A 27,946-nucleotide genomic window follows, 5' to 3' on the forward strand; every position below is an offset into this window, starting at 1 on the left:
TAGAGAAGAATGGCTACATCAACAAGGCATTCTACATCTACATCTACATACATACTCCGCAATCCACCATACGCGTGGCGGAGGGTACCTCGTACCACAACTAGCATCTTCTCTCCCTGTTCCACTCCCAAACAGAACGAGGGAAAAATGACTGCCTATATGCATGCCTCTGTACGAGCCCTAATCTCTCTTATCTTATCTTTGTGGTCTTTCCGCGAAATATAAGTTGGCGGCAGTAAAATTGTACTGTAGTCAGCCTCAAATGCTGGTTCTCCAAATTTCCTCAGTAGCGATTCACGAAAAGAACGCCTCCTTTCCTCCAGAAACTCCCACCCGAGTTCCTGAAGCATTTCCGTAACACTCGCGTGATGATCAAACCCACCAGTAACAAATCTAGCAGCCCACATCTGAATTGCTTCTATGTCCTCCCTCAATCCGACCTGATAGGGATCCCAAACGCTCGAGCAGTACTCAAGAATAGGTCGTATTAGTGTTTTATAAGCGGGCGCCTTTACAGATGAACCACATCTTCCCAAAATTCTACCAATGAACCGAAGACGACTGTCCGCCTTCCCCACAACTGTTATTACATGCCGGCCGCGGTGGTCTAGCGGTTCTAAGCGCTCAGTCCGGAGCCGCGCGACCGCTACGGTCGCAGGTTCGAATCCTGCCTCGGGCATGGATGTGTGTGATGTCCTTAGGTTAGTTAGGTTTAAGTACTTCTAAGTTCTAGGGGACTAATTGTGGTGTCACCGCTAGACACCACACTTGCTAGGTGGTAACTTAAATCGGCCGCGGTCCTGTAGTACATGTCGGACCCGCGTGTCGCCACTGTGTATTCGCAAACGTAGCGCCACCACAGGGCAGGTGACAAGACACGGACTTGACCTCGCCCCAGTGGTACGGACGACATAGCTTGCGACTAGACCTACCAAGTATTCCTCTCATTTGCCGAGAGACAGATTAAATAGCCTTCAGCTAGTCCATCGCTACTACCTAGCAAGGCGCCATGTGTATCATTGCTAATTGCTTACTACTATGCAAGAGATGTATTTCAACAAGAACAAGACTACATTAAAGTTAAGTATATTAAAATCTCTCTTCTTTTCTTTATAGTTTTCATCCAGTCTCCTGTTTCAGAATTTACGCCCGTCTGCGTTAGTTTCGCGTGCACCTAGCCACTCATTGTGTCGAGACCTTAGGGAATCGACACAACAATATTTTTGGCGACGAGGTGTGGTGCCGCGCCCACGTTGCAGTCTTTGTGTTATACTTGCTCTAATTTGCTTGTGTCATGGCTTCGCCGCATTCTCCAGATGTACTGTCCGAATTTTTTCGCTTGCAGAATCAGCAGACGCAGGCGTTATTGGAAGCCCTTGGACAGCTCGTCCAGGGTCAACGTGCGCTGCAAACCGATGCGGCGGCAGCCGCTTCTTCGCTACCGCAGCCACACAACGCTGTCGCACCGCCATTTAGGCCCTTTGAGGCCACAACCGAAAGCTGGACTGAGTGGGCCGATCAGTTCAACTTCCACCTCACTGCTTATGGAATTCAAGGTAAAGAGCGGCAGCCGTTTTTGCTTTCTTGTGTCGGTGTGTCTACCTACCGGGTGATAGTGAAATTGTTTCCCCGACGCGACGTAGCAACTCTGTCCTACGAGGAAATTTTGTCGGCTTTAGATGCCTATTTCAAAGAAACAGTAAATGTAGTTGCCAAACGGTATACGTTTTTTCGTACAAAACGTACGGCCGGTCAGACTAATAGGGAGTGGGTAGCAACTTTGCAAGGACTTACTAGAGACTGCGCGTTTGCCTGTGAATGTGGCCTCCCATATTCAGATACTATGGTGCGTGATGCAATTGCACAAAACGTTTCTGATGTTCGCATAAGGGAACAGATTTTGAAACTAGTTAATCCCTCCCTGCAACAAGTGATAGACATATTGGACAGGCAAGACACACTTGACTTTGCTCAGGCATCATTTGAAACTTCGCCAGCAGTGTGTCACGTTAATCGGCCCGCCGGGCCCGCTGCACGGGACGCTAAGCGGCCCTCGCGCCCGACTTCGCTGCGGCCGCCTAGCTTGCAACCACGTGCGCCGCGTCAGCAAGCAAATGCAGTGAAATCTTGCCCGCGGTGTGCAACTAGACATTCGCGTGAAAATTGCCCGTCACGCCAAGCTATTTGCTTTTACTGTCAAAAGAAAGGACATGTACAAAGTGTTTGCCGGAAAAAGTTAAGATCAGACAATCACACAAATTCCAGGCCCTTTGCTTCGCGCCGGAATCGAACCCAGGACAATCAGGCTCGTGGACCTTCGCCCATGGACATCCATGTAGTTCATTCCCACCCGTCCAATGACACTTTAGCTGACAGTGACTGTGTTCGTCCCACCCAAAGTGTGCGTCGACGTCGCCGGAAATCCCGTAAAGTCGCAAGTGCTTCTGTACCTGTATCAGTTCAAATTGCACGAGACAGTCGCTCTTGTCGTCAACAAGACAATAAACTTTTTGTGGACTTAGACTTTGCAGGAAAAGTGATACCATTCCAGCTCGATACCGGAGCTGCTGTTTCATTGCTCAATCACGACACGTACAAACAACTGGGCAAACCGCCATTGCGTGCCGCAAATGTTACGTTAACTAGTTACTCAGGACAGCATATACCTGTGTTCGGACAGTGCAGCCTTCTTGCAACATACAAGGGACAGACAAAACTTGTGTCATTTTATGTTCTTCGTTCCTCTAGTGCAGTGAACTTGTTTGGTTTAGATTTGTTTCAATTGTTTAATATGTCTATTGTAAATCAGGTCCTATCAGTGAATCAGACTGTGCCTTCCGCCAGTGTTTCTAGTCTTTGTGAAGAATTTGCAGACATTTTTGCACCGGGCCTTGGTTGCGCTAAGAACTATGAAGCGCATTTGGAACTGAAAGACAACGCGCAACCAAAATTTTTCAGAGCGCGCAATGTTCCCCACGCATTGCGTGATGAGGTCGCAAAAACATTAGCCGAATTAGAATCTCAAGGTGTAATTGAACGTGTGCAGGCTTCTCTCTGGGCCTCACCCTTAGTCATTTTGCCAAAACCTTCCGGAAAACTGAGACTTTGCGTGGACTTCATGGCCACTGTGAATCCACAACTTGTGACTGCTACTTTTCCTTTGCCCCGCCCGGAAGATCTTTTTGACAAACTGTGCCCGGGAAAATATTTTTCAAAATTGGACCTAGCAGATGCGTACTTGCAACTACCTGTGGACGAAGAATCCCAGCGCGTCTTAGTGGTTAACACGCATCTTGGCTTGTATCGCTTCAAAAGACTGCCATTCGGGTGTGCATCCGCCCCTGCTTTATTTCAGCAATATTTACAAACTATTTGTGCGTCGGTCCCTACGGCTGCGAACTATCTGGACGATATTGTAATCTCAGGAAAGACAGAAGCAGAACATTTGCAAAATCTCCGAACATTATTTCAGGTATTGCGACAAAATGGTCTTCGCTTGAGGAAGGACAAATGTGTGTTCTTTGCTCGGGACTTACCGTACCTGGGCCATGTCCTTAACGCCCAAGGTATACATCCGAGTCCAGAGCACCTTCGTGCCATTCAGGACTTGCCGTCACCGCAGAACTTAAAACAGCTACAGAGTGTGCTGGGTAAGGTAAATTATTATCATCGATTTGTGCGCAATGCTTCTTCCATTTCAGCTCCGCTTCATCGCTTACGCCGTAAAGGTGTTCCGTTCGTCTGGACGACGGCATGCGAACGCGCCTTTCGCCAGTTGAAATCGGCGTTACTTTCAAATACTTGCCTTACGCCATTCGCTCCCCGAAAACCCCTTTTGTTGATGGTAGATGCATCGGATTTCGGGATCGGTGCTGTGCTTGCGCACAAGGATGGCTCGCATGATCGCCCTATTGCCTTTGCGTCAAAATTGCTCTCATCTGCGCAAAGAAATTATTCACAAATAGAGAAAGAAGCTTTAGCTCTAGTGTTTGGTGTTACCAAGTTCCATGACTTCTTGTATGGTCGTCACTTTACAATCGTCACGGACCACAAACCTTTGACATCGCTTTTTCATCCGAACAAACCTGTACCTCCACGTACAGCGCAGAAATTCATTCGCTGGTCTCTTTTTCTCTCGCAGTACCGCTACGATATCTTGTATCGGTCCACTGCTAAGCACGGAAACGCTGATGCGTTGTCCCGTTTGCCTGTTGCTGAGGATAAAGCATTCGATTCTTCCGAACTTGCTTGCATGTTCATTGATTCGGCAACCGCTGACGTGGTCGCATCGTTTCCGATTGATTTTCGTCGTGTAGCTACAGCCACAGCTGCTGACCCTGTCCTTGCTCCCGTTTTGCGTTTTGTTGCTACGCAATGGCCCTTGTCAAAGTCACGGATCGAGGATCCTTTGGTTCGCCGTTTTTTTGCTCACAAGGAGAGACTTTTTGTACGACGTGGTGTTTTGTTGTTGCGTTCCGATAATGATCAATCCCGAGTCGTAGTCCCACGTTCGTTACAGTCCTCTGTCTTACGGCTTCTTCACCAAGGACATTGGGGTATAGTGCGAACGAAACAACTTGCTCGACAGCACTGTACTTGGTTCGGAATCGATGCTGCGATTGCGAATATGTGCTCCTCTTGCGTGGCGTGTGCCGAACAACAATCCGCACCGCCGCGGAAATTCTTTGCATGGCCGAAAGCCACTTCCCCTTGGCAACGCTTGCACATCGATTTTGCTGGTCCGTTCTGGAATGCTCGATGGTTGGTTGTGGTCGATGCTTTCAGTAATTTTCCTTTTGTTGTCCGGATGTCTTCCACGACGTCTTCTGCCACCATCCAAGCCTTGTCTGCTATCTTTTGCCTTGAAGGTCTTCCGCAGACTATTGTTTCCGACAATGGCCCACAATTCATGTCCGCAGAATTTCAGTCGTTCTGCAAGGCCAATGGTATTCAACATCTGACATCCGCGCCGTTTTCGCCTCAGTCAAACGGTGCCGCGGAACGATTGGTCCGGACTTTCAAGTCCCAGATGTTGAAATTGACAGAGTCGCATTCTCGGGAGGACGCTTTGTTGCTCTTTTTGTCTTCGTATCGCTCTCAGCCCCGCGATGGTCGCTCGCCGGCTGAATTGCTCCATGGTCGTCCTCATCGAACTCTGATGTCTTTGCTGCATCCGCCACATCAGGTTCCTGTGCAGCGGCAGACTCCTGCTTTTGCTCCTGGCGACGTTGTCTGTTATCGCAACTATCGCGGTTCACAGCGTTGGCTCGCAGGGCGCATTCTTCGCTGCCTCGGCCGCGCGATGTATTTGGTTTTGGGGGCCTCTGGTGAGGTGCGTCGGCATCTCAATCAGCTGCGCCTCTGTCGTCGCCTGGGTTCTGCCGCTCCCCGTCTGCTTTCAGCGACGGAGCCGTCCGGTCAGCGCCTTGGGGACCCATCTACTGGCTCGCCTCATCCCCAGGTGTTACCGACGATGCCTTCCATTTTGCCTCATGGCGTCGCGCCGCCGCAGCCGCCGCCGGCGCCGCCAGCAGCGGACGCTTCGCTGCAGCCGCCTCGCGCCTCCCTGGGTCACGCGCCGCCGCTTGCTTCCCGTGACCAGCCGTCCTCCGCCATGGACCTCTTGCCCGCTCCGGACCCGATGTCGTCTTCGCCCGTCGGGTGCTCCGACCACATGGAGGTCGACCCTTCTGTCTCATTACGTGCGCATACACCTCATGTTGACGTGCACCCTGGACTAGGTTTGCAGGCGTTTCCTAGCTCCCCTCGGACCGAATGGCCGGGTGCGGGTGGCACAGCCTCGCCTGTTGTTAGGCTCCCCACCTCATCGCATACGTCAACATGGGGTCCTCCCCACGGCGGGCGGAAGCCTTATCTCACGACCGTTCGCCGATTTGCGGGGGAGGAATGTGGTGTCACCGCTAGACACCACACTTGCTAGGTGGTAACTTAAATCGGCCGCGGTCCTGTAGTACATGTCGGACCCGCGTGTCGCCACTGTGTATTCGCAAACGTAGCGCCACCACAGGGCAGGTGACAAGACACGGACTTGACCTCGCCCCAGTGGTACGGACGACATAGCTTGCGACTAGACCTACCAAGTATTCCTCTCATTTGCCGAGAGACAGATTAAATAGCCTTCAGCTAGTCCATCGCTACTACCTAGCAAGGCGCCATGTGTATCATTGCTAATTGCTTACTACTATGCAAGAGATGTATTTCAACAAGAACAAGACTACATTAAAGTTAAGTATATTAAAATCTCTCTTCTTTTCTTTATAGTTTTCATCCAGTCTCCTGTTTCAGAATTTACGCCCGTCTGCGTTAGTTTCGCGTGCACCTAGCCACTCATTGTGTCGAGACCTTAGGGAATCGACACAACACTAATGACCACAGATGTTAAGTCCCATAGTGCTCAGAGCCATTTGAACCATTTTTTTTTTTTTTTGTTATTACATGTTTGTTCCACTTCATATCGCTCTGCAGTGTTACGCCCAAATATTTAATCGACGTGACTGTGTCAAGCGCTACACTACTAATGGAGTATTCAAACATTACGGGATTCTTTTTCCTATTGATCTGCATTAATTTACATTTATCTATATTTATAGTTAGCAGTCATTCTTTACACCAATCACAAATCCTGTCCAAGTCATCTTGTATGCTCCTACAGTCACTCAACGACGACACCTTCCAGTACATCACAGCATCATCAGCAAACAGACGCACATTGCTATCCACCCTATACAAAAGATCATTTATGTAGATAGAAAACAACAGCGGACCTACCACACTTCCTCCGATGAACACTCACCATCGAGGACAACGTACTGGGTTATATTACTTAAGAAGTCTTCGAGCCACTCACATATTTGGGAACCAATCCCATATGCTCGTACCTTAGTTAGGAGTCTGCAGTGGGGCACCAAGACAAACGCTTTCCGGAAGTCAAGGAATATGGCATCCGTCTGGTACCCTTCATCCATGGTTCGCAAGATATCATGTGAAAAGAGGGCGAGTTGCGTTTCGCAGGAGCGAGACTTTCTAAATCCGTGCTGATGCATGGACAGCAACTTCTCTGTCTCAAGGAAATCCGTTATATTCGAACTGAGAATATGTTCGAGAATCCTGCAACAAACCGATGTTAAGGATATTGGTCTGTAATTTTGAGTATCCGTCCTTCTACCCTTCTTATATACAGGCGTCACCTGCGCTTTTTTCCAGTCGCTCGGGACTTTACGTTGGGCAAGAGATTCGCGATAAATGCAAGCTAAGAAAGGAGCCAATGCAGTAGAGTACTCTGTGTAAAACCGAATTGGAATCCCATCAGGACGTGGCGATTTATTTATTTTCAACCCATTCAGCTGCTTCACAACCCCAGGGATGTCTATCACTATGTCCTACATAAGGGAATCTGTACGAGACTCAAACGGCGGTATGTTTGTACGATCCTCCTGCGTGAAAGATTTCTCAAATGCTAAATTTAAAATTTCAGCTTTCGTTTTGCTGTCTTCCGTTGCCAGGCCAGAGTGTGACTGGATGGAACCCTTCGACCCGCTTACCGATTTTACGTAAGACCAAAATTTCCTTGGGCTCTTTTTACAGCAGCACGAATCTCTACTAACTTTTGCCTGTCCTCATTCTCCCGATCTTACTTGTAACGCGAGTGCAACTTTCTTTGCTTCCTGAGCATTCTCCGAATTGCGCTGTTAAACCACGGTGGGTTTTTCCGTCCGTAACCAACTTTTTCGGCACATACTTCTCCAAAGCGTGATTTACAATGTGTTTAAAATTTGCCCAAAATTCTTCCAAGTCCATCGTACCGGAAGTAAATGAAGTCGATTCATTTATTAAGTAGGATGCTAACAACTGCTTATCTGCTCTTTCTAGCAAGAATACTCTCCTAGCCTTCTTGACCGACTTTTTAACTTTCGTGACCATAGTCTTAATGACAACAACGTGATCACTAATCCCTGTCTCAATACTGACACAGCCGGCCAGGGTGGCCGAGCTGTTCTAGGCGCTACAGTCTGGAACCGCGCGACCACTACGGTCGCAGGTTCGAATCCTGCCTCGGGCATGGGTGTGTGTGATGTCCTTAGGTTACCTAGGTTTAAGTAGTTCTAAGTTCTAGGGGACTGACGACCTTAGAAGTTAAGTCCCATAGTGCTCAGAGCCATTTGAACCATTTGAACACTGACACCGTCGATGAGGTCTGATCTGTTCGTGGCTACCAGATCTAAAATTTTGCCATTACGCGTTGGCTGTCGATTTAGCTGCTCAAGACAGTTTTCGGATAATGTGTTCAAAACTAATTCACACGACGGCTTGTCTGTACCACCTGTAATGAATCCATAGATATCCCAGTCTATACTAGGTAGGCTGAAGTCGCCTCCGACTAATATAGCATGATCCGGGTACTTCTGCGATACAGAGTGTAGACTCCCTTTGAATGATTCTAGAACTGTCACGGTGGAACCTGGTGGCCGGGAATAACACCCAACAATTAACTTTATTTCTCCTAGCCCTGTTAAACGTGTCCAGATAACTTCACAATCACACTCTACTTCGACCTCAGTAGGCACAGTATTTTTGTCAACTGCAATGAAGACACCACCTCCTACGGTGTCTAATCTGTCTTTCCGATACACGTTCCAACCCACACTAAATATTTCAGAACTTTCTATCTCAGGGTTCAGCCAGGTCTCAGTCCCGAGAATAATTTGCGCGCCACACGCTTCCTGGAGGGCAGTAAACCCATGAACTTTATTCCGACCACTCTGAAAATTTACCGCTAATATCTTGATAGCTGAAGTGTCTTTACACTGAGCGCGTCTTGATTTCCCTGCCTGCACGTCTACTGGTGAGTGTTCATCAGGACACCTCGCACTACTGCCTAGCCTAAAAAAAACCCATGTGCACGCCACAAGTACTCTGCTACCCGAGTAGCCGCTTCCTTTGTGTAGTGCACCCCTGACCTATCTAGGGGCGTCCTACAATTCCCCACCCAATAGCGCAAGTCTAGAAATCTGCAGCCAAGACCGTCACAGAGTCGACGAAGCCTCTTCTTTTTAGTGTCGGTGATAATACTGCGAAGAAAACAAAATGTTTAAATAATTATCAGGCGGTGTACAGTGATTGCTCTTACCTGAGGTAACGATTCCACAAATTTGTGAATATTTGCTTTCTTTGCTACTTTAATTATCTCCTTCATGGTAACCTCACGGCTATTGTCGCCATAAGCAATATTCTCAGCGATTGTTCTGTTGAAAAGCACAGGCTCCTGTTGAACCATTCCCAGCTGCGCCCGCAGCGATGACAGTCTGATGCTGGACACATCACATTCACCAAGAGCCTGTAAACAGAGAAGTTCACCTGATTAACATGTGTGAATAGCTATTGTTTAAAGATTGCTCACAACTTAGCATAACCGTGCAGTACTGTCTGATATTTGCAACCATCCTCGCAAAACAACTTTTATGAGTTCTGGCAGCACAATTGATATTTTACTTCTATATCTCCAGCATGCTTGAGTTGAAACAGGACTACAACTTATAAGTGATTACAATAACTGCTAGACGACCCGCCTTAAGTTGCATCGGAATTTTTGTATTTTCTTAATGACAAGTTTCGGAAGGCCAGTCCATAATCAAATCATCCTGTAGAATAAAATACAGTGGATGTTACGATACAAATCAACAAAAACTTAACAAAATTCGGCTCTGCTCCAAGGAAGATAACATACCATATACATATTATCACCATTGTATGTCAAAATCATAAAAGAAGGTTGTATACATGGAAGAAGCCTGGAGATACTGACAGGTTTCAGATAGATTATATAATGGTAAGCCAGAGATTTAGGAACCAGGTTTTCAATTGTAAGACATTTCCAGGGGCAGATGTGGACTCTGACCACAATCTATTGGTTATGAACCGTAGATTAAAACTGAAGAAACTGCAAAAAAGGTGGGAATTTAAGGAGATGGGACCTGGATAAACTGAAAGAACCAGAGGTTGTACATAGTTTCAAGGAGAGCATAAGGGAACAATTGGCAGGAATGGGGGAAAGAAATACAGTAGAAGAAGAATAGGTAGTTTTGAGGGATGAAGTAGTGAAGGCAGCAGAGGATAAAGTAGGTAAAAAGACGAGGGCTGCTAGAAATCCTTTTGGGTAACAGAAGAGATAATGAATTTAACTGGTGAAAGGAGAAAATACAAAAATGCAGTAAATGAAGCAGGCAAAAAGAATACGTCCGTCTCAAAAATGAGATCGACAGGAAGTGCAAAATGGCTAAGCAGGGATAGTTAGAGGACAAATGTAAGGATGTAGAGGCTTATCTCACGAGGGGTAAGATAGATACTGCCTACAGGAAAATTAAAGAAACCTTTGGAGAAAAGAGAACCACTTGTATGAATATCAAGAGCTCAGTGGAAACCCAGTTCTAAGCAAAGAAGGGAAAGCAGAAGGGTGGAAGGAGTATATAGAGGGTCTATACAAAAGCGATGTACTTGAGGACAATATTATGGAAATGGAAGATATTATGGAAATGGAAGAGGATGTAGATGAAGATGAAATGGGAGATTTGATACTGCGTGAAGAGTTTGACAGAGCACTGAAAGACCTGAGTCGAAACAAGGCCCCGGGAGTAGACAACATTCCATTAGAACTACTGACAGCCTTGGGAGAGCCAATCCTGACAAAACTCTACCATCTGGTGAGCAAGATATAGGAGACAGGCGAAATACCCTCAGACTTCAAGAAGAATATAATAATTCCAATCCCAAAGAAAGCAGGTGTTGACAGATGTGACAATTATCGAACTATCAGTTTAATAAGTCACTGCTGCAAAATACTAACGCGAATTCTTTACGGACGAATGGAAAAACTAGTAGAAGCCGACCTCGGGGAAGATCAGTTTGGATTCCGTAGAAACATTGGAACACGTGAGGCAATACTGACCCTACGGCTTATCTTAGAAGCTAGATTAAGGAAAGGCAAACGTACGTTTCTAGCATTTGTAGACTTAGAGAAAGCTTTTGAAAATGTTGACTGGAATACTCTCTTTCAAATTCTGAAGGTGGCAGGGGTAAAATACAGGGAGCGAAAGGCTATTTACAATTTGTACAGAAACCAGATGGCAGTTATAAGAGTAGAGGGACATGAAAGGGAAGCAGTGGTTGGGAAGGGAGTGAGACAGGGTTGTAGCCTCTCCCCGATGTTATTCAATCTGTATATTGAGCAAGCAGTGAAGGAAAGAAAAGAAAAATTCGGAGTAGGTATTAAAATCCATGGAGAAGAAATAAAAACTTTGAAGTTTGCCGATGACATTGTAATTCTGTCAGAGACAGCAAAGGACTTAGAAGAGTAGTTGAACGGAATGGATAGTGTCTTGAAAGGAGGATATAAGATGAACATCAACAAAAGCAAAACGAGGATCATGGAATGTAGTCGAATTAAGTCGGGTGATGCTGAGGGAATTAGGTTAGGAAATGAGAAACTTAAAGTAGTAAAGGAGGTTTGCTATTTGGGGAGCAAAATAACTGATGATTGTCGGAGTAGAGAGGATATAAAACGTAGACTGGCAATGGCAAGGAAAGCGTTTCTGAAGAAGAGAAATTTGTTAACATCGAGTATAGATTTAAGTGTCAGGAAGTCGTTTCTGAAAGTATTTGTATGGAGTGTAGCCATGTATGGAAGTGAAACATGGACGATAAATAGTTTGGACAAGAAGAGAATAGAAGCTTTTGAAATGTGGTGCTACAGAAGAATGCTGAAGATTAGATGGGTAGATCACATAACTAATGAGGAGGTATTGAATAGGATTGGGGAGAAGAGAAATTTGTGGCACAACTTGACTAGAAGAAAGGATCGGTCGGTAGGACATGTTCTGAGGCATCAAGGGATCACCAATTTAGTATTGGAGGGCAGTGTGGAAGGTAAAAATCGTAGAGGGAGACCAACAGATGAATACACTAAGCAGATTCAGAAGGATGTAGGTTGCAGTAGTTACTGGGAGATGAAGAAGCTTGTACAGGTTAGAGTACCATGGAGAGCTGCATCAAACCAGTCTCAGGACTGAAGACCACAACAGCAACAACAACATGTCAAAACCTGATACCTGATACCTACGGGGCACCTGCAGAGTCCACGTAAACGAGGCCAGAGGTTGCTAGTGGCACCGTATATCAAAGGACTGTATGTCGCAAATACAGTTTGCGAAAATCGTTGATAAAATACAACATTAATAAGTAGTGGACAGTCCACATTACTAAAACATTATAAATTATAAAAATAACAGTGAAGCAAGTACTCAGATAACTCTAAAATTATCATTAAAGGAAACAAGAAAAGGACTTCTGGGAAGTTAACTATAATACAAACTAATTACAGCAAAGTATAGCCTGATAGAAGTCGTCCGGATAGTGCGGGTGTGGTGTCCCGTATTACACAAAAGGACGTAGTTGTAGCTATGCCGTTCCTGTACATCAGATATGAACGGAACTGTAAACCATTCTAAATACGGAGATTGGAATATAAAATAATAAAAGAGGAGGGTTCCGTTAATCAATTTGCATTATACACTGTGAAAATTGGCACCTGTACTTGCAAATGCCTTTGTGACAGAGTACTGGAAACACTGACCAATTACATGGACCAAGTACATGGAACTTAGGCATACGGAACAGTTAGGCAAAGCAGACTAGGCTGATCCCTTAGATTTCAAGACTAAAGCCGCAGAAACTCAATTTCGTCATCTGATATTTCGACGTATAGCTTTCGGCCATCCGTAGAGTGTGATTCTGGGCCTAAACGCACGAAATTATCCCACAGGTTGCGAAAATACTAAGACAGCGTAGGATATGCTACTGATTTTACAACTGAAAAGTTAGCCGAAAGAGGAGAATTCCAGAATCAATGCTCACATGACTAAGTAGCAATAACGTGGAAACACAGGAAACGTATTCTTTTCCTGTTTAATTTCTATAATGCTAATAATGTCACGGCAGTTTCAAAGAAGAGCAGTGATGCCTCTAAGCAACACTGATACACTGCGCCAGTAAAAGATTACAACACCCACAGCGGCTACGTGTATATGGCACACATGATGAAAATATGCGTTGAAGTCTTTGTAAAATGCAAGAAATGGAGGCACCTTATAATCCGATAGCCAACGCCAGTAAAACCTCCAGCGAAATTAAGGCCGAAGTTAAGACGGAATGAGTTCGAAGAATTATAAACTTACTGTCATGGCAAGCCTTGTCAGGGCCATCGGCGTGTCCACCAACTTCAAGAGCATGCAAAGCAGACAGCGCCGGCTGCGACAGACTACACGTCCCACAAGCTAAACGGGTAAATATTTCAGAAAACGCTGTAAATTATTTTGATGTGTTATGCACCTAACTTTATATAAGTTAAGGGAATAATAATAATAAAAGTTTCAGTGCTGGTAAAAAAGAAGTTAAGGCATTGAATTCGAATTCTGAAGGAGAAGGATGTAACTCCTGTGTAAAGACGCAACTTTATGTTCTTGCGGATTTCACTTAACAACTCCAGGTGATCGACTGGATTGCTTATAATAAAGGTCTCAGGCGATTACTATCCCCACTGCTTATGAACTAAACCAAAGAAACATATTTAATGTCCACAATGTTGAATGGATAACATCGTCTAATTAGAGAGTGTCTTTATTTCTTGCTTTTTCTGTCAACTTGAAAGCGTGACTTCACCAGGTCTACCCTATATACAAAGCTCACGTGGCTGTTGCAATCTGTTACTAGCACAAGACATCAAAGAATGTTGCCTAGAGCACTTAACTTGTAACCAGTCTTCGTTATTCAGATACAACAAGAATCCTATTCCTGCATCAGTCATCATCATTATCTACTTTACAGATGTATGGCTTTCCTGTCCAACTCTACTTTCGTCTTACATAACGTCTTTTGGTTGTCGATCTGTACTTAGTACTTTCTTTTAGTAGACGATCAGTGGCCAAACGAAGGGCATGTTTGAGCCATTTTTGCCGTATTCTAATATTTTTTCCTAGTATCAAGATCTTCACTTACTTTCTGGTGTGTTCATTGAGGATGTGACCCAGTCTGCTACTACATTTGATTTCTTTCAGAAACTTTATTTCCGTAGCTTAGATTTGCAAAAATAATGAGATGAACGGAAAAACACAAATGATGCGAAGCTTAGAGTTGTTATTGATGCTCAGAATGCCATGAATATTAATAGTACTACAAAAAGAGCTAGCAGGACTCTGAACTGTACACTACCAGTGTTCACAGCAGCAGGCGGCCATTTTGTGGTCATATTATTATTATTATTATTATTTCCTTTTTCAGCGTCAATAAGTTGGACATATACTGATGGTGCTTAAGCCATGCATCAACATTTGTAAAACCCTCTAAATCATTGTACTTCAGTTCAATAACGGATTTACTAAACAAAAGAAAGAAAGTAGCAGCGTGGTCATTGCGTCTGGCTGGTATGCTGACGACCCAAGCTCGATTTTCAATACTGATACGGAGCTTTCCTTGGTGCGAGGACCGGAACGTGTTGCACCCAGCCTCGTGATGCCAGGTGAAGAGCAACTTTGGAGAGAAGCTGCGGCTCCAAGATCTAGAAAACTGACAACGGCCGGGAGAGCGATGTGCTGAGCCCATACTACATCAAATGACGCCACTGGCAGCGGATGACACGGCTGTCGGTCGGTACTGAATTGTCCGACAGGGACAGCAGACGAAGCTTTACCTCTTAGTACTGTGACTGTTCACTGATACGCATTTAAGAAGCTTACTCAGCGGATATTCAATAAAATCGGTATTGATATACGAGGACTACTCGGAAAGTAAGGTCAGATAGGTCACGAAATGGAAATGACAGTCAAACTCCGATGAGGCTTTGCACAGATATGTTGGGCAGTGTCTCCAGTATGCATGTCGATCGCTGAAGTCGCTCTTTTTCAGCTCTGAGCGCACAGTGAGCGCGTAAAGATGTCTACAACAATAGTGTCTGTCGCCAAGCATGGATGCCCGCTGAGAGGTATCGCCTGATTACCATGTTACCCCACATACGCACAGTGCAGGGACAATGAGGATTCCCCTGCAGGGTTTTCAATGGGGAGAAAGTGTTTGATCACTCACCATACAGCCTCGACTTGGCTGCCTCTGATGTTCATCTGCTCGTATGAACCTCTGAATATGTAAACATTTTGACACAGACAACGAACTGCAACCCAGCTTAGAGAAGTGACTGGAAGCATAGACGGCTGCCTTCTATGACAAGGGTATTGGAAAGATGGTAGAACGCTATGTCAAGTGTCTAAGTCGCAACGGCTACGATGTAGACAAGTACGTATTATAGACCAAATGTGTAGCAAATCGTTGCAAGTAACACGTTTTTCATCTCCACTGTGGTATCCATTTCGCAACCGATCGGACCTTACTTTCTGAATAGCCCTCGTATGTGCTGTATGTCAGCTGAGCGCAAGTGCAGGTAACTTTAGGATTAAAATCACAACTTCAGCTATCTGTTTCTAGTAGTAATCATGTCGATCTCATACTAAAAGAAATACGCTAACTTACGGTTACACAATAAAGCATACAAATGTAAAGGCTGCAAATTCAGCTAAATACTTAGGGATTACAATTACGAATAACTTAAACTGGAATTATGAGATAGATAATGTTCTGGGGAAAGCAAACGAAGGACTGCGATTTAGTGGCAAAACACTCAGAAGATGCAACAAATCCACTAGATAGACTGCCTACAATATGATTATCCGTCCTATGCTTCAGTATTTCCGTGCAGTATAGGATCCTTATCAGTTACGATCGACGGACGACATCAAAAAAGTTCAAAGAAGCGCACAGAGTTTTGTATTATCGCGAAATAGGGAGAGAGTGTCACGAATATGATACACGAGTTGGGTTAGCAGTCATTGAAACAGAGGCATTTTCCATTGTGGGAAGATTTGCTCACAAAATCTCATTCTCCAACTTTCTTCTCCGTATACGAAAATATTTCGTTGTCGCCTACCTACATAGGGACGAACGATCATCGTGATAAACTAAGAGAAGACAGAGCTAACACGGAGAGATCCATGCATTCTTTTTTTTCCGCGCATCTTTCGAGAGTGGAACGGTAGAAAAATAGTGTGAAGGTGGTTCGATGAACCTTCTCGCAGGAAATTAAGTATGATATCCAGAGTAGCCATGCAGAATTTTTCCACTGAGTCTGGCGTCTGCCTTACCATGATTAATTCTATGTGGTCGTTTCACTTCAAATCGCTTCGTACGATACTCCTAGATATTTTATGGAAGTAAATCTTTTAATACGAATGTACTGGCACATGTACGAGTAGTTATCGCGCTACAATTTTGCGGCCACTCTTTACGGGTTGCAGTTATTGTTAATTTTTTTTGTTGGCGTAACACAGACATTTTAAGAAATGTGAACAAATGATGATACTGTGATACATTGATACTGTGTATAAGCATAATTAACAGACATGGGACTCGGAAATCACTAGGTGCCAGCTTTTCCTGCCTTTATTGTGATTTTTGCTTTTTGCCCAACACTGTATGTATCTGAAAAACGCATGGTTATCATAGTTATACTGCTGTTGCATTAAACGTTACATTGTATGTTCGCTCCCACCCCGCCCCCCTCCTCCTTTCCCTTCCACCTCGTCTGATGGGGATGGAAGAGCCAGTTCCTCCGGTGAGGAAGAAAAGGACATACTACCACCCAAAGGGCAATTTCCTAATCACCAAGTGGTTGAACCAATCTCCGACTTAAAGACTGCTTGAAGTCAATAAACATCTGCCAGCGCTACTGAGCCGTGCTGACCCCAGCTTATGCGTTGCTTTAAAACTGGGCTGTTACTATGCCTTTGGTTTCTCGCGGCTATTGCGGTTATGCCGTGGTTCTTCCTCTTTCTACGTGTGGCAGCAGCGGTGTGTATCGATATTTTCACCTTATACTATCTTTGGTCTGGTGCTTATATTTCCGGCTTGGCGGTGTGCAGCCAGTCGGTCGGTTGGAGCGGATCAGCAAGTCTCCGCGCGGCGCAGTCGGCCGGGCCGCTGGTGGTCTCTACGTGTGTCGGAACGTGTGGGGCGCTGTTCCGAGTGCTATGCGGCTCGTGTCTCACCGACCCAGGACAAGAAAGTTGAGTGGTGATTTTATTACCGAAGCCACGTCTATTCACGTTGTCCCCTTGGCTGGTGATTCGCTGTTGGCGGTACTCCTGGGAGCAACAGCGAGTGTTCGAGTTGGTGAAGATAGCCGCCGTGTGGTGGAATTAACTATATTTGTCGGTTAGAAATTCAAGTGCACCAGCGGGATTTTCTGCCTTGTAGCCGTTAGTGTTTCCGTCACCTGCCATGGTCGCTGACGTAAATTCAGCCATAGTCCTTTCCTCACCTGTTGTCGCTGTTCAATATGGTGAGAAGTTTTTGACACCTTTTGTTTTTGTTTATTTTTGGTTGTTGGCGGCTATGTCTGTAATTTTTTGGCTTTGGAATTCCCATATACTGGTCGGTGGTTAGCAAGTCGTCTTGTCGGTGGGTCCCTGACTGTCTCTTGGTTGTGTTACCGGCTGATCGAGTATAGTTGGTCCGAGTTTTTGTCTCACCTAAGCTAACGTTAAGATTTCAAGGGCAGACCGAGCCCCTGGAAACTTCTGAGCGCCGTTGCCTATACTGCCTTCTTATTAGCGATTAATTTTGTATTTCTAATGGCTCATAGCCGATGGCTGGAATTTGTATGCTTGTAATTGTGTTTTTAAAAACAAAGGCCTTCAGCCGTTTTAAAAGAAAGTTTTTCTAAATTGGGCAAGTCTTACATTGTCTGAAGATAAAGCTAAGGTCTTCTGCCTGTTGAAAATTTATTGTATTGTTTTTAAAAGCATCGGCGTTCAGCCGATTTAAGTTTGAAGGATCTTACTTATGAAGTATTACCTTTTGTAAGATAAAGCTGTGGGCTTTCTGCCTGTTGAAAATTTATTGTAGTGTATAGTTTTTAAAAGTATCGGCCTTCAGCCACTTCAAGTTTTAAGGATCTTATCTATCAAATATTACATTCTTCCAAGATAAAGCTGTGGGCCTTCTGCCTGTTGAAAATTTACTGTAGTTGTGTTGTTCTTAAAATGATGGGCCTTCAGCCGTTTTAAAATTTTGGATTCTTACTTATCAAGTATTATATCACTCGGGCTTAAATACTATTTTAGCGTAAAAGCTTTGGGCCTTCTGCCTCAGAAAATTGGTTGCAGTTTTTTTAAACAAAATTCCTTCAGCCGTTTGAAGTAAGGTCATAAAGTTTGGGGCTTCTCCCTGTTGAAAGGTTATTGTAGTTATGTTGTTTTAAATTTATGGGCCTTCAGCTGCTTTTAAAAACTTAATCTGTCTGACTAGTCAAGTCTTACATCGCTTGGCCTTAAATACTTTTAAGGTTAGAGCCTAGAGCCTTGTCTCAATAAATAAATAAATAAATAAATGAATTATAGCAGTTGTATTTAATTCAAGGACCTTCAGCCGTTTTAGAATTACAGACGTTTTCTGTCGATAATGAAGCATAGAAATTGCGCTGTAATGTTTGGACAACTAAATAAAGTGTTATGTGTGGAGTGTAACTGACAGCCGCTCATTCTGGCCCCATTCCACAATTCCCACTACTTGTCCTGTCCTGTGGGTTTAGCAGGGCATCTGAACTGCATTCCCAAATGTGTCTCTAGCAGTAAGAAATCTATCTTCTTTGTTTCTCCCCTTAAGATTTGATTTTCATACTTTGACCGTCATATGATTTTCTGAAACAACAGCAGAATAATTTGTTCCTTCAGTACGCTATGGATTCGCTTGTTTGATAGGCGTCGTTCTCGGGAACTGGACCATCGCTGTTCCCAGTACTCACCACAGTGCCGGAATTGGGATCGTAGAACCTCTGGAGCAGCTGCACGCAGGTGGACTTGCCGCCGCCGGACGGCCCCACCAGCGCCACAGTCTGGCCAGGCTTCACCGCCAGGTCGAGTCCTCGCAGCACCTGTGCCCCGGGCCGCGTCGGGTAGCAGAACTCCACTCCACAGTACGACACGTCTCCCCTGGTCACCTGTAGCAAATCATATCAAGTGTGTCTTTAGCAGTAATTCGTTCCAACATAATCCGTTTTGTAGGAGCCAGTGAATTCAAATGGTTCAAATGGCTCTGAGCACTATGGGACTTAACTTCTGAGGTCATCAGTCCCCTAGATCTTAGAACTACTTAAACCTAACTAACCTAATGACATCACACACATCCATGCTCGAGGCAGGATTCGAACCTGCGACCGTAGCGGTCGCGCGGTTTCAGACTGAAGAGCCTAGAACCGCACGGTCACTGTGGTCGGCTAGGAGCCAGTGGAATCATACACAAAGACAAAGAAAAGACATACCGTGAAGGTATTTTCCGAATAGATGTGACGTTCATGTGCAGACAAACAAATAATTACAATTAAAAAAATTAGATGATTTGTTCAGTGGAACGAGTTTCACAAACTGAGCTAGTCAATAATGCATTAGTCTACCTTTGGACGTTACGCAAGCAATTATCCGGCTTGGCATTGTTTGACAGAGTTGTCGGGTGTCCTCCTGAGGGACGTCGTGCCAGTGCCAAACTCTCACTTTGTGCGGACGGGCATTGTCTTGAAGACATGTAAGCCCAGGATGGCTTGCCATGAAGGACAACAAAACGGGGCGCAGAATATTGTCGAAGTACCGCTGCGCTGTAATGGAGCCTCGGATGATAGCCAAAGGGGTCCTGCTGTGAAAATAAATGGCATCTCGGACCATCACTTAGGGCTGTCGCACCGTACGGCAGGCAACAGTCAGGTTGGTATCCCACCGCTGCCTGAAGCGTCTTCAGACACGTCCTCAATGGTCATTGGAGCTCGGTTCGAAGCAGGGCTTATCACTTGAGGCAATTCTACTCCGATCAATCAGTATCCAGGCCGAAGACGGGTCTGGACACGTCGCATTGGTAGCTGATGATGCTGCACTACAGCAAAATGTGCAGTTACTGGACCACAAAGACCGAAGTAACTGAAATGTCTACAGTTTTCAGTACCTACAAGGAACAAATTTACCAGAATATCCACAATCTAAGGAATCAGACTAAGCAGTTTTATGACGTATTTTTATTAACAAAGACAAACAAGTGATGTTGTGTTAGAAAGTAACCGTTTTGGAATTCGGAAAATTACCATTTAATTTTAAGAGATACAGGTGTATGTATAATTTTATATGACGTGGAATTTATTGATTGTGTGACAGGGGCGAGCAGAAAATACCTGTTTGAAGGCGTTGCTGCAGCATATAAACAAGGTAGCGTGACTTCGATGCGGGTGTATTAGCAGCGACATACAGGCAGAGGATCAGTGTGGCATTGCTGACTTTCCGACATGCGCGCAGAAACGTGAAGTATGCCGACGTTACTATCAAATGCTTCCAGTCAGGACCAACGGACTGTCATTCTTTTCTTGACTGCCGAAGAATGTCCATGGGGCAGCATGTCTGTCGAAAACCACTGTTCTGGAAAGGTGCACCAAGATCCGTTCTGGTCGCGATTCGACACGAGATGCCGGTAGATACGGGAGGCCAGCGCAATCAAGTTACGCCGACTCAAATGGGAGACACTCCACTAACCGCCCTATAGTTCTGATTTCTCTCCATGCGATTATCACGCCTTCGGTTGCTCAAAAAAGGTCTTGAAGGGTCGACGATTCCTGTCGGATGAAGATGTGCAGCAGGTAATTATGGACTTTATTGCGAACCACAATTCTGTTTCTTCAAGACTGTGACATAGCATGCTGATCATGATCCTGTTTTTATTCTCACTCCCACATCCGTGGAAAACAAACGAAGTTTTTTAGCTTCTTCGAAATTTAGGGGAATTAGTCTCTAGCGAATCATAGACGCTACTTGGTTTGATCCTTTGTCATATTCATGTTCCAGTCAAATGTACAGAACCGTGTCGGTGTTCTGGGGGGGGGGGGGGACTCCGAGGAGCCCTGACAGACTGTGAAGTTGACAGGAATAATAGGCCACTTGGTCTGGCATTTTTTGTAGAACTAGATTCTTTTGACAATCGTAGCCGCGACTTATTTCCCCCTCGTTATTTTCTTTCGGCTTTGTGTAGAACATGTCAGCTCTCATTTTGTGGAGTTTGAGACATGTTTGCAGGCTCTCCTTTTCGGCGCTTCGTTTTTCTGCTTCAGTACGATTCCATGAGATATTGAGATGAAACAGCTACAGACCTCAGAACGTTTCCTGGTCCGTACGTCCTTTCTTGACAAGAGACCGATCTTTTGTAATCATCCGAAAAGTGACGATTTTTCTTTCTATTCTTAGTTGTCTTCGTAAGCTATGGCAAGATAATTTTATTAGACGGTAAACAGACGACAATATTAAAATCTTGGCAAAAGACCCTCCTGTAGCAGTAGTATTTGAAAACATTTTCAGGGTTCTCTTTACTGTACATGTTCCACAGCTTCGTTATTCTCATGTTCCACGGCTTATTTATGGTCAACTTGCTACTTAAATAGACTTTTTGGATGTTGGTTCTTCGCGAGTAGTGACGTTCTAAAGGGCTGAACTTCGTGATGTGATTTTTCACACTCTCTTTTTCTCGCTTCATACAAATTCGTTCTTGTCACCTCCTCTCGTATTAGTGGGAACAGCATCTTGATCTAAAATTTTGTGGCACAATGTGTAACCCTATTTTTCTTAGTTTTTAAAACTGACAAAAAAGCTGCTTTGCAAACAGCAAGATTTTCGATCTTCTCGCCCCTCTTTTTGGGTAAAGAAAAATGGGTGGTAATGGTCCGTTTCTCTTTTCGTCCTCGCCTGATCTTCTTTTAGGGGACGTGGTAGAGCCATGTTGAGCTACGTAGTTGCTTTGCCACTCTCGGGTTCTTTTCTGGTAAAACGTTTGGTGAATTTTTCTTACGTCTTACATGTTCCAAGTTCGCTACATCTCAGTTTTCCGAAGAGATGTTTACAATCAGGCAACTTTGGGAAGGCTTTGCGTTTGTATCTGAAACAAAGTCTCATCTTTAAGTGCGTAGAAGCATAAGTAGTGACGTGGGGGGAAGGAGGGGTGGCATGGGGGGAGGCACATCAAATGGTTCAAATGGTTATGAGCAATATGGGACTTAACTTCTGAGGTCATCAGTCCCCTAGAACGTAGAACTACTTAAACCTAACTAACCTAAGGACATTACACACATCCATGCTCGAGGCAGGATTCGAACCTGCGACCGTAGCAGTCGCGCGGTTCCAGACTGTAGCGCCTAGAACCGCTCGGCCACTCCGGCCGGCGGAGGCACATCACAGATCTCTTAAAAGTAGGCAGAAGTTTGCACACGCAGATAAAACAGAAATAAATTAAAAAATGAAGTACCGTTATTAAACCATATGACTGATAGAACAGTTAATTTTTACTGCCAAAACCGCCTCCTCCCAGTGGTTGCTAAAATCCTCCCCAATGTTGGACAATTCCTGCAAATTGAAACTAGGAGTAGTCTGGCAACAGTCTAAGTATAGTGCAAAGTAAAACTAAGCGCTGTCGCGTGCATTTCTTGCTGCTCTTTTTGAGATCAACTGCATTGCGCACACATTTTCTTTAGTTATGCTACGCGCTACACTCTTACTTTGTTGCCAGATAGCTACAAATTTTAGTTTTGCACGAATTTCTCATTAAATTGGTCGGACACCGCCAATGTGTAGAGGAGAGCACAGATCGTACCACAATTTGTGGAGGTTATATCATAACAATTAGCGTCAACAAAGTTTTAATTGCATAGCATTGTTTTAGTAATACTTTTCACCTTTTTATCTTTCTGTTCTGGAAACATTTCTCTTCCACTGATCACGACGCATCTTTCTTTTCCGGGAGGAGCCGTCGCCCTAGGTCTCGTTCTGGTCAGTTGCAACTACGACGACGGGTTCGACTTCTTGCAGAATTCCTTCTAGATCAATTACTCCCACTTTGTTTGTACCATCTTCTGCTTTTAAACTGTCCAAAAAGTCATTTTCTTCAAAATACTCAGCCGGCAGAAGTGGCCGTGCGGTTAAAGGCGCTGCAGTCTGGAACCGTAAGACCGCTACGGTCGCAGGTTCGAATCCTGCCTCGGGCATGGATGTTTGTGATGTCCTTAGGTTAGTTAGGTTTAACTAGTTCTAAGTTCTAGGGGACTAATGACCTCAGCAGTTGAGTCCCATAGTGCTCAGAGCCATTTGAACCATTTTTTTTTTTCAAAATACTCAAATAAGTCAACAAACATCCTGCTGACCAGGTGAACTGTGCTTGCCGGCTTATATTTCGACAGTGCATCGGTAGTGAGAGCTTCATTGTTGAGTACGCATTCGCTAACTCTGAATAAGAAAAATATTCCTCGTAATCGTAACAAACTGAAGCGTAGCTTTGAACGTCTAGAATGGTAAGTCTGATGTCAGCTGGCGTACTTTGCATCCGTACATAGCACGCTGATCGCCGTGCCTGTTGAACGTGGCATGTTTTGCAAACGTTAGACATTTAGCGGGCTTTGGACCCGAAGAATGCGATTTTCTACAGTCCTTTTCAACGGTTTATAGTGAGTTTTGCAACCTAAAAGCTATTCCATCGTTAAAGCGCTGAAGAAATTTGTACGGCAGTGTGCCTAACTCAAAACCGACAAAAAATGCGTTTAACGGCATTTGCACCGGGGCTACTCATTTGTAACAATGGCTGTAGCTTTGGTCCTGGCTGCAGACTGCTTTGCGGCGACTTTGGAGTCAGATAGACTGCGCCATTCAGTTTTGCGGTACAGTCAAGGGAGCTGAAGGACTGATGGTGCTTAACCTTGTAAGCTGTTGCTAGCTCTGCAGCAGCAACGAGAAATTCTTCCTGGGCATCTTCTTTAATCATGACTGCACAAATAGGGTTTGATGTCGATGCTACCGTGAAGCTATTTGTATGATTCTTGGTAGAAATGTGGTGCCTCACATCTTACTTATCTCCATCAGTTACTGAAATGAAACAGCAGATTCGTACTTACTTTCTTGACAAAAGACCGCTGTTTTATGTAATCATCCGAAAAGTGATGCTTTGTCTTTCCTTCTTAGGTGTTTTCGTAAGCTATGACAAGTTAAGTTTATTGGACCGTAAACAGGCGACAATTACACTTCAGTCATCGAAGTACACGTCACTATACACCTCACGCCCTATATACCCACAGCAAACGCTTCAAACATTACTAACATGCGCTCGTTGTTGGTACTACGTTTAGAAAGAATCGTCTTATCAGATCGCTATTCAAATGAGATCTACTTGATTCTTCCGCGTGGCACTGGTTAAATAGTTCCAGCCCCATACTACTGGAGAAATCTGGTATTATCTCGAATGACGGCGCTAGATCTTATACATGCAACTCCATCTGTGAGACGACCTTGTCAACATAAAGTTGTTGACATAAATAAAAGTACATGAGGCTGTGTTTACATGTTGCGCCAACAGATGGCATTACTTTAGTACTTGAGCCAAGCTCGTAACAGTAAGTCGGAAAATCGGGACAAAATTGGGTCTTTTCGGAACAAGAAGGTCCATAACGCTGACGGTTCCACTGTATCGCACGGATGGCAATCCTAGTTACACCAACACTGAAAGGTAAAATCGCCTCGGCAGAAGTTTTACATACGCTCAGTGCAAACGGATGGACTCGAAAAGGGCCATTTCCTAGTTCTGCATAGGTCTTTACAATGCACCGACAGAGCGCGATTGGTTATGATGTGTCCAATTGACGATAGAAAAGCAAACCGTTTACAACTTTCATCTAACAATGCATTGACATACCGTTCTAAGTTGTTTGATCTTAGCGATTTCGCAGGAAGCTTAGCATGCGCCGCTAAATCACGTTGTACGGGTGTCTGATGAAATTCTCTTATAATCCATCCCAGATGATATCAGTTGAAGCATCCGTTTTCCAATTACTTAGTGGTAGATGTGTTTCCTAAGCGCATCCAAATTTCGCCCACATCTTCGATCAGGGTGATCAAATTATTTTACAGGCCAATGAACGGTGCCCATAGCTTTCAGCCTAGGGGAATGTAGACGTTTGGTCTGCAGCAATTGTATTTCGGGACAACTTTTGTAGATATCCCTTCGCCTCAGCGTCAAGTGTGATACCAAATTTCACCAGGCTGCTGGTGAACGTTTCTTGCTTTGTTCGCTGGAAATGTTGCTCATTAAGTGCCAACTTGAAGATCCTTAGCGTCACTCTGATATCGCGCCTACTTGCTGTAACCTCGTCATGCAGCAACAACCTGAAGTGATTACAGCTGATTAATGATGGTACTGTGCTAATAAACGCAGTTACCTTTAAAATGTCGCTGCTGTTCAGTAGAGCATGTCCAAAACTGAATTAATTTACTGAACTGCGCTTCTGATCGAAACGAATGGAACCTGCTATATACTGAAAAGGATCCTACCGTCAGCTAACTTGAAACCGTACCAGCAGACTCAGAGGAGTTGGTTCTATAGTCACGCGTCTCGAATACGAAGTCCCCGAGGAAAACCGGTAGTAGCAAAGAATCATGCACCACAGTGTAAGTAAATAAACATGGAAAAATCGCAGTGATATCCGTATGAAGAACGTTTACAATTCTGCGTGTTATGGGCGTCGTAATTAGGATAACAACGCGAACTAATATTATTGAACTCAGAGTTGCCAATTATGCAATACATTCAGGAGCGAATTACTTTTATTGTGTAGTGGTATTCTTACTGGCTTATGAATGACACCACAACGAATCTTCCAAAATCTAGAATGCACAAGAACAAATTAACTTAAACTGTAAAAGTCCATAAACATGAAACTGTTTTAATAAGGTCAGTAAACGGCTGTGCGACACTGATATTTAACAGGTGATGTTTGTGTATACTTTCGAGACACCAGCCTACAGTAGGTATTTTTGCAGCTCTTTGAAATTGCCCTGTCAAACTAACATTCGAACGAGCTGACGCAATACGCCTCTGTGGATAGTGACGTTTTTCTCTGAAAGGAGGTTGGTTTTGTATAGGATTTCAGTACACCACATTATTCCCCACTCTTTTAGCTGCAAAAGCCTGATTTTCAACATTATCTCGGTTCAGTGCGACGGGCATACGCCACCTTACTGTAAATGCCTGGCGTCTGCAACCCCAGCTGGTCTTTGGTTGAGCCAAGTATATCTTTGACATTTTTCGGTGCGCGAAAGATGGTCGTTATTTCGTGCTTCTTTAATATTCTTGCGATGCATACTATACAGTATTGAGTGCGAATGTGGTATGTAATGTATCGGGCAGACACAACGATGTACCTCCCAATGCTGTACTGAACACATCAGGAATGTACGACTACGACAGACAAACCAGTCCGCGGTAGCAGAACATAGAATTATAGAGGGACACACCTTCGAATTCGAAAAAAACGAAGAAGCTGTGCAGCGCCAACGGTTTATGGGACTCGATCTTCAAAGAGGCAGTGGAGATACGTATGCACAACAATTTAATAAACAGGGATAATGGTTTTCAGCTCAGTGCAGCGTGGAATCCTACAATTGATAAAATACGTCGGGAATGCTCCGATCTGAAGGCAGCGGCGTCCGCAGACAAGTTGGATAGCCACCGGGTCTCAACGCCGGTCCGCGACCCCCCCCCCCCCTCCTATCTCTACCGCCGACGCGGCCCCCCCCTTCCGGAGGAGGAACGTGATTGGACGGCCTACAGAAGTGGACGACGAACAGTAGCTGTATAGATATGCTGAACACAGCATTCCGACGTAGCCTCCAGAACAGGCGCCAAACTGCAACAACTAGCGCCCATCCACCACTTCGAAACATGGGTCCGGTCGAGCTCACACATTTTCCAAAAAATGGAGGCAGGCCCAACGTGTCAGACATAGCTCTCACTAGGAGGATCGCAGGGTTTGTGGCCGCTAGGACAATCAACAGGATGTCCTCCGTCCACAACCCAGTGATTCTAGAGGTCGATGTGGGAGAGTGGGTAATACTCCCACGGTACCAGACGTCTTACAAACTTACAGACTGGGAGCGATACCGAGAAACTGTCGCCTCTGATGTCGCTCGCACTCCGCCACCTACCGCCGAAACAGTAGAACAAGCGCTACAAGACTTAACAGGCACCATCTTCCAGGCAGCGGAAGAGGCCACCCCTCCACAAAGGGATGGCCCACCGCCGCAAGTACAGCTCCCGGAACACTTGCTAGCTCAAATTAGACATAAGAACAGAGTGGCAAAAGAGTGGAAGATCACCAGGAATCAGGCCACCAGGAGGCTGCTCAATCGTCTACAAACTGAAGGTAGCGCTCAATGAGCACAGAAACCAGCAATGGCAAAACCACCTCACAGCTCTCAAAGTAGACGATCATACACTATGGCAAGCAACCAAACAGTTCACGAAAAGACGCGCTAGGATGCCGCCACTGCACGGCTAGCGGGGACTGGTCTACAGCCATGCTGGGAAGGCCAACACCCTCGCCGACTCTTTCGAGAAGCAGTTTCAAGAGTCAGAACCCCACGAAGAGCATGAAGAGGTAGTCAGTCGTCAACAGGCTGTCTACCTCAATGCTGAGGAGGACCCAGAGGACGAACCCACACTTTTCGCCCCCGAGGACATGGCAAAAGTAATTAGGTCCCTCCTCACAAAAAAGGCGCCAAGACACGTTAGTGTCACCAATCAGTTAGTCAAAAATCTACCACCCACGGCGATCATACACCTCGCGAATGTCCTCAACGAGATTACTCTATCCCGCGAGTTCCCAGCTTGCTGGAAACATGCGGAAGTGGTCGCGATACACAAACCAGGGAAAGACCCTCTATTACCGCAGCACTACAGGTCGATTAGCCTCTTGCCAACTCTCAGCTAGATC

At 45.0% G+C, this 27,946-nt stretch overlaps 1 protein-coding gene across 1 annotated transcript in view; it reads right to left on the bottom strand.

The window, feature by feature from the left end:
* The window catches only part of LOC126252984 (ATP-dependent translocase ABCB1-like), a 189,476-nt gene that overhangs the window by 4,297 nt on the left and 157,233 nt on the right, over positions 1 to 27,946 (bottom strand). The window contains exons 20-21 of the mRNA XM_049954012.1: positions 18,920 to 19,114; positions 9,149 to 9,355 (exon numbers count right to left, since the gene is read on the bottom strand). Coding sequence (XP_049809969.1) covers positions 9,149 to 9,355; positions 18,920 to 19,114 — 402 coding nt within the window. The remainder of the gene's footprint in view (positions 1 to 9,148; positions 9,356 to 18,919; positions 19,115 to 27,946) is intronic.

Source organism: Schistocerca nitens, chromosome 4 (genome assembly GCF_023898315.1).
Source record: "Schistocerca nitens isolate TAMUIC-IGC-003100 chromosome 4, iqSchNite1.1, whole genome shotgun sequence".
Taxonomy (NCBI): Eukaryota; Metazoa; Arthropoda; class Insecta; order Orthoptera; family Acrididae; genus Schistocerca; species Schistocerca nitens.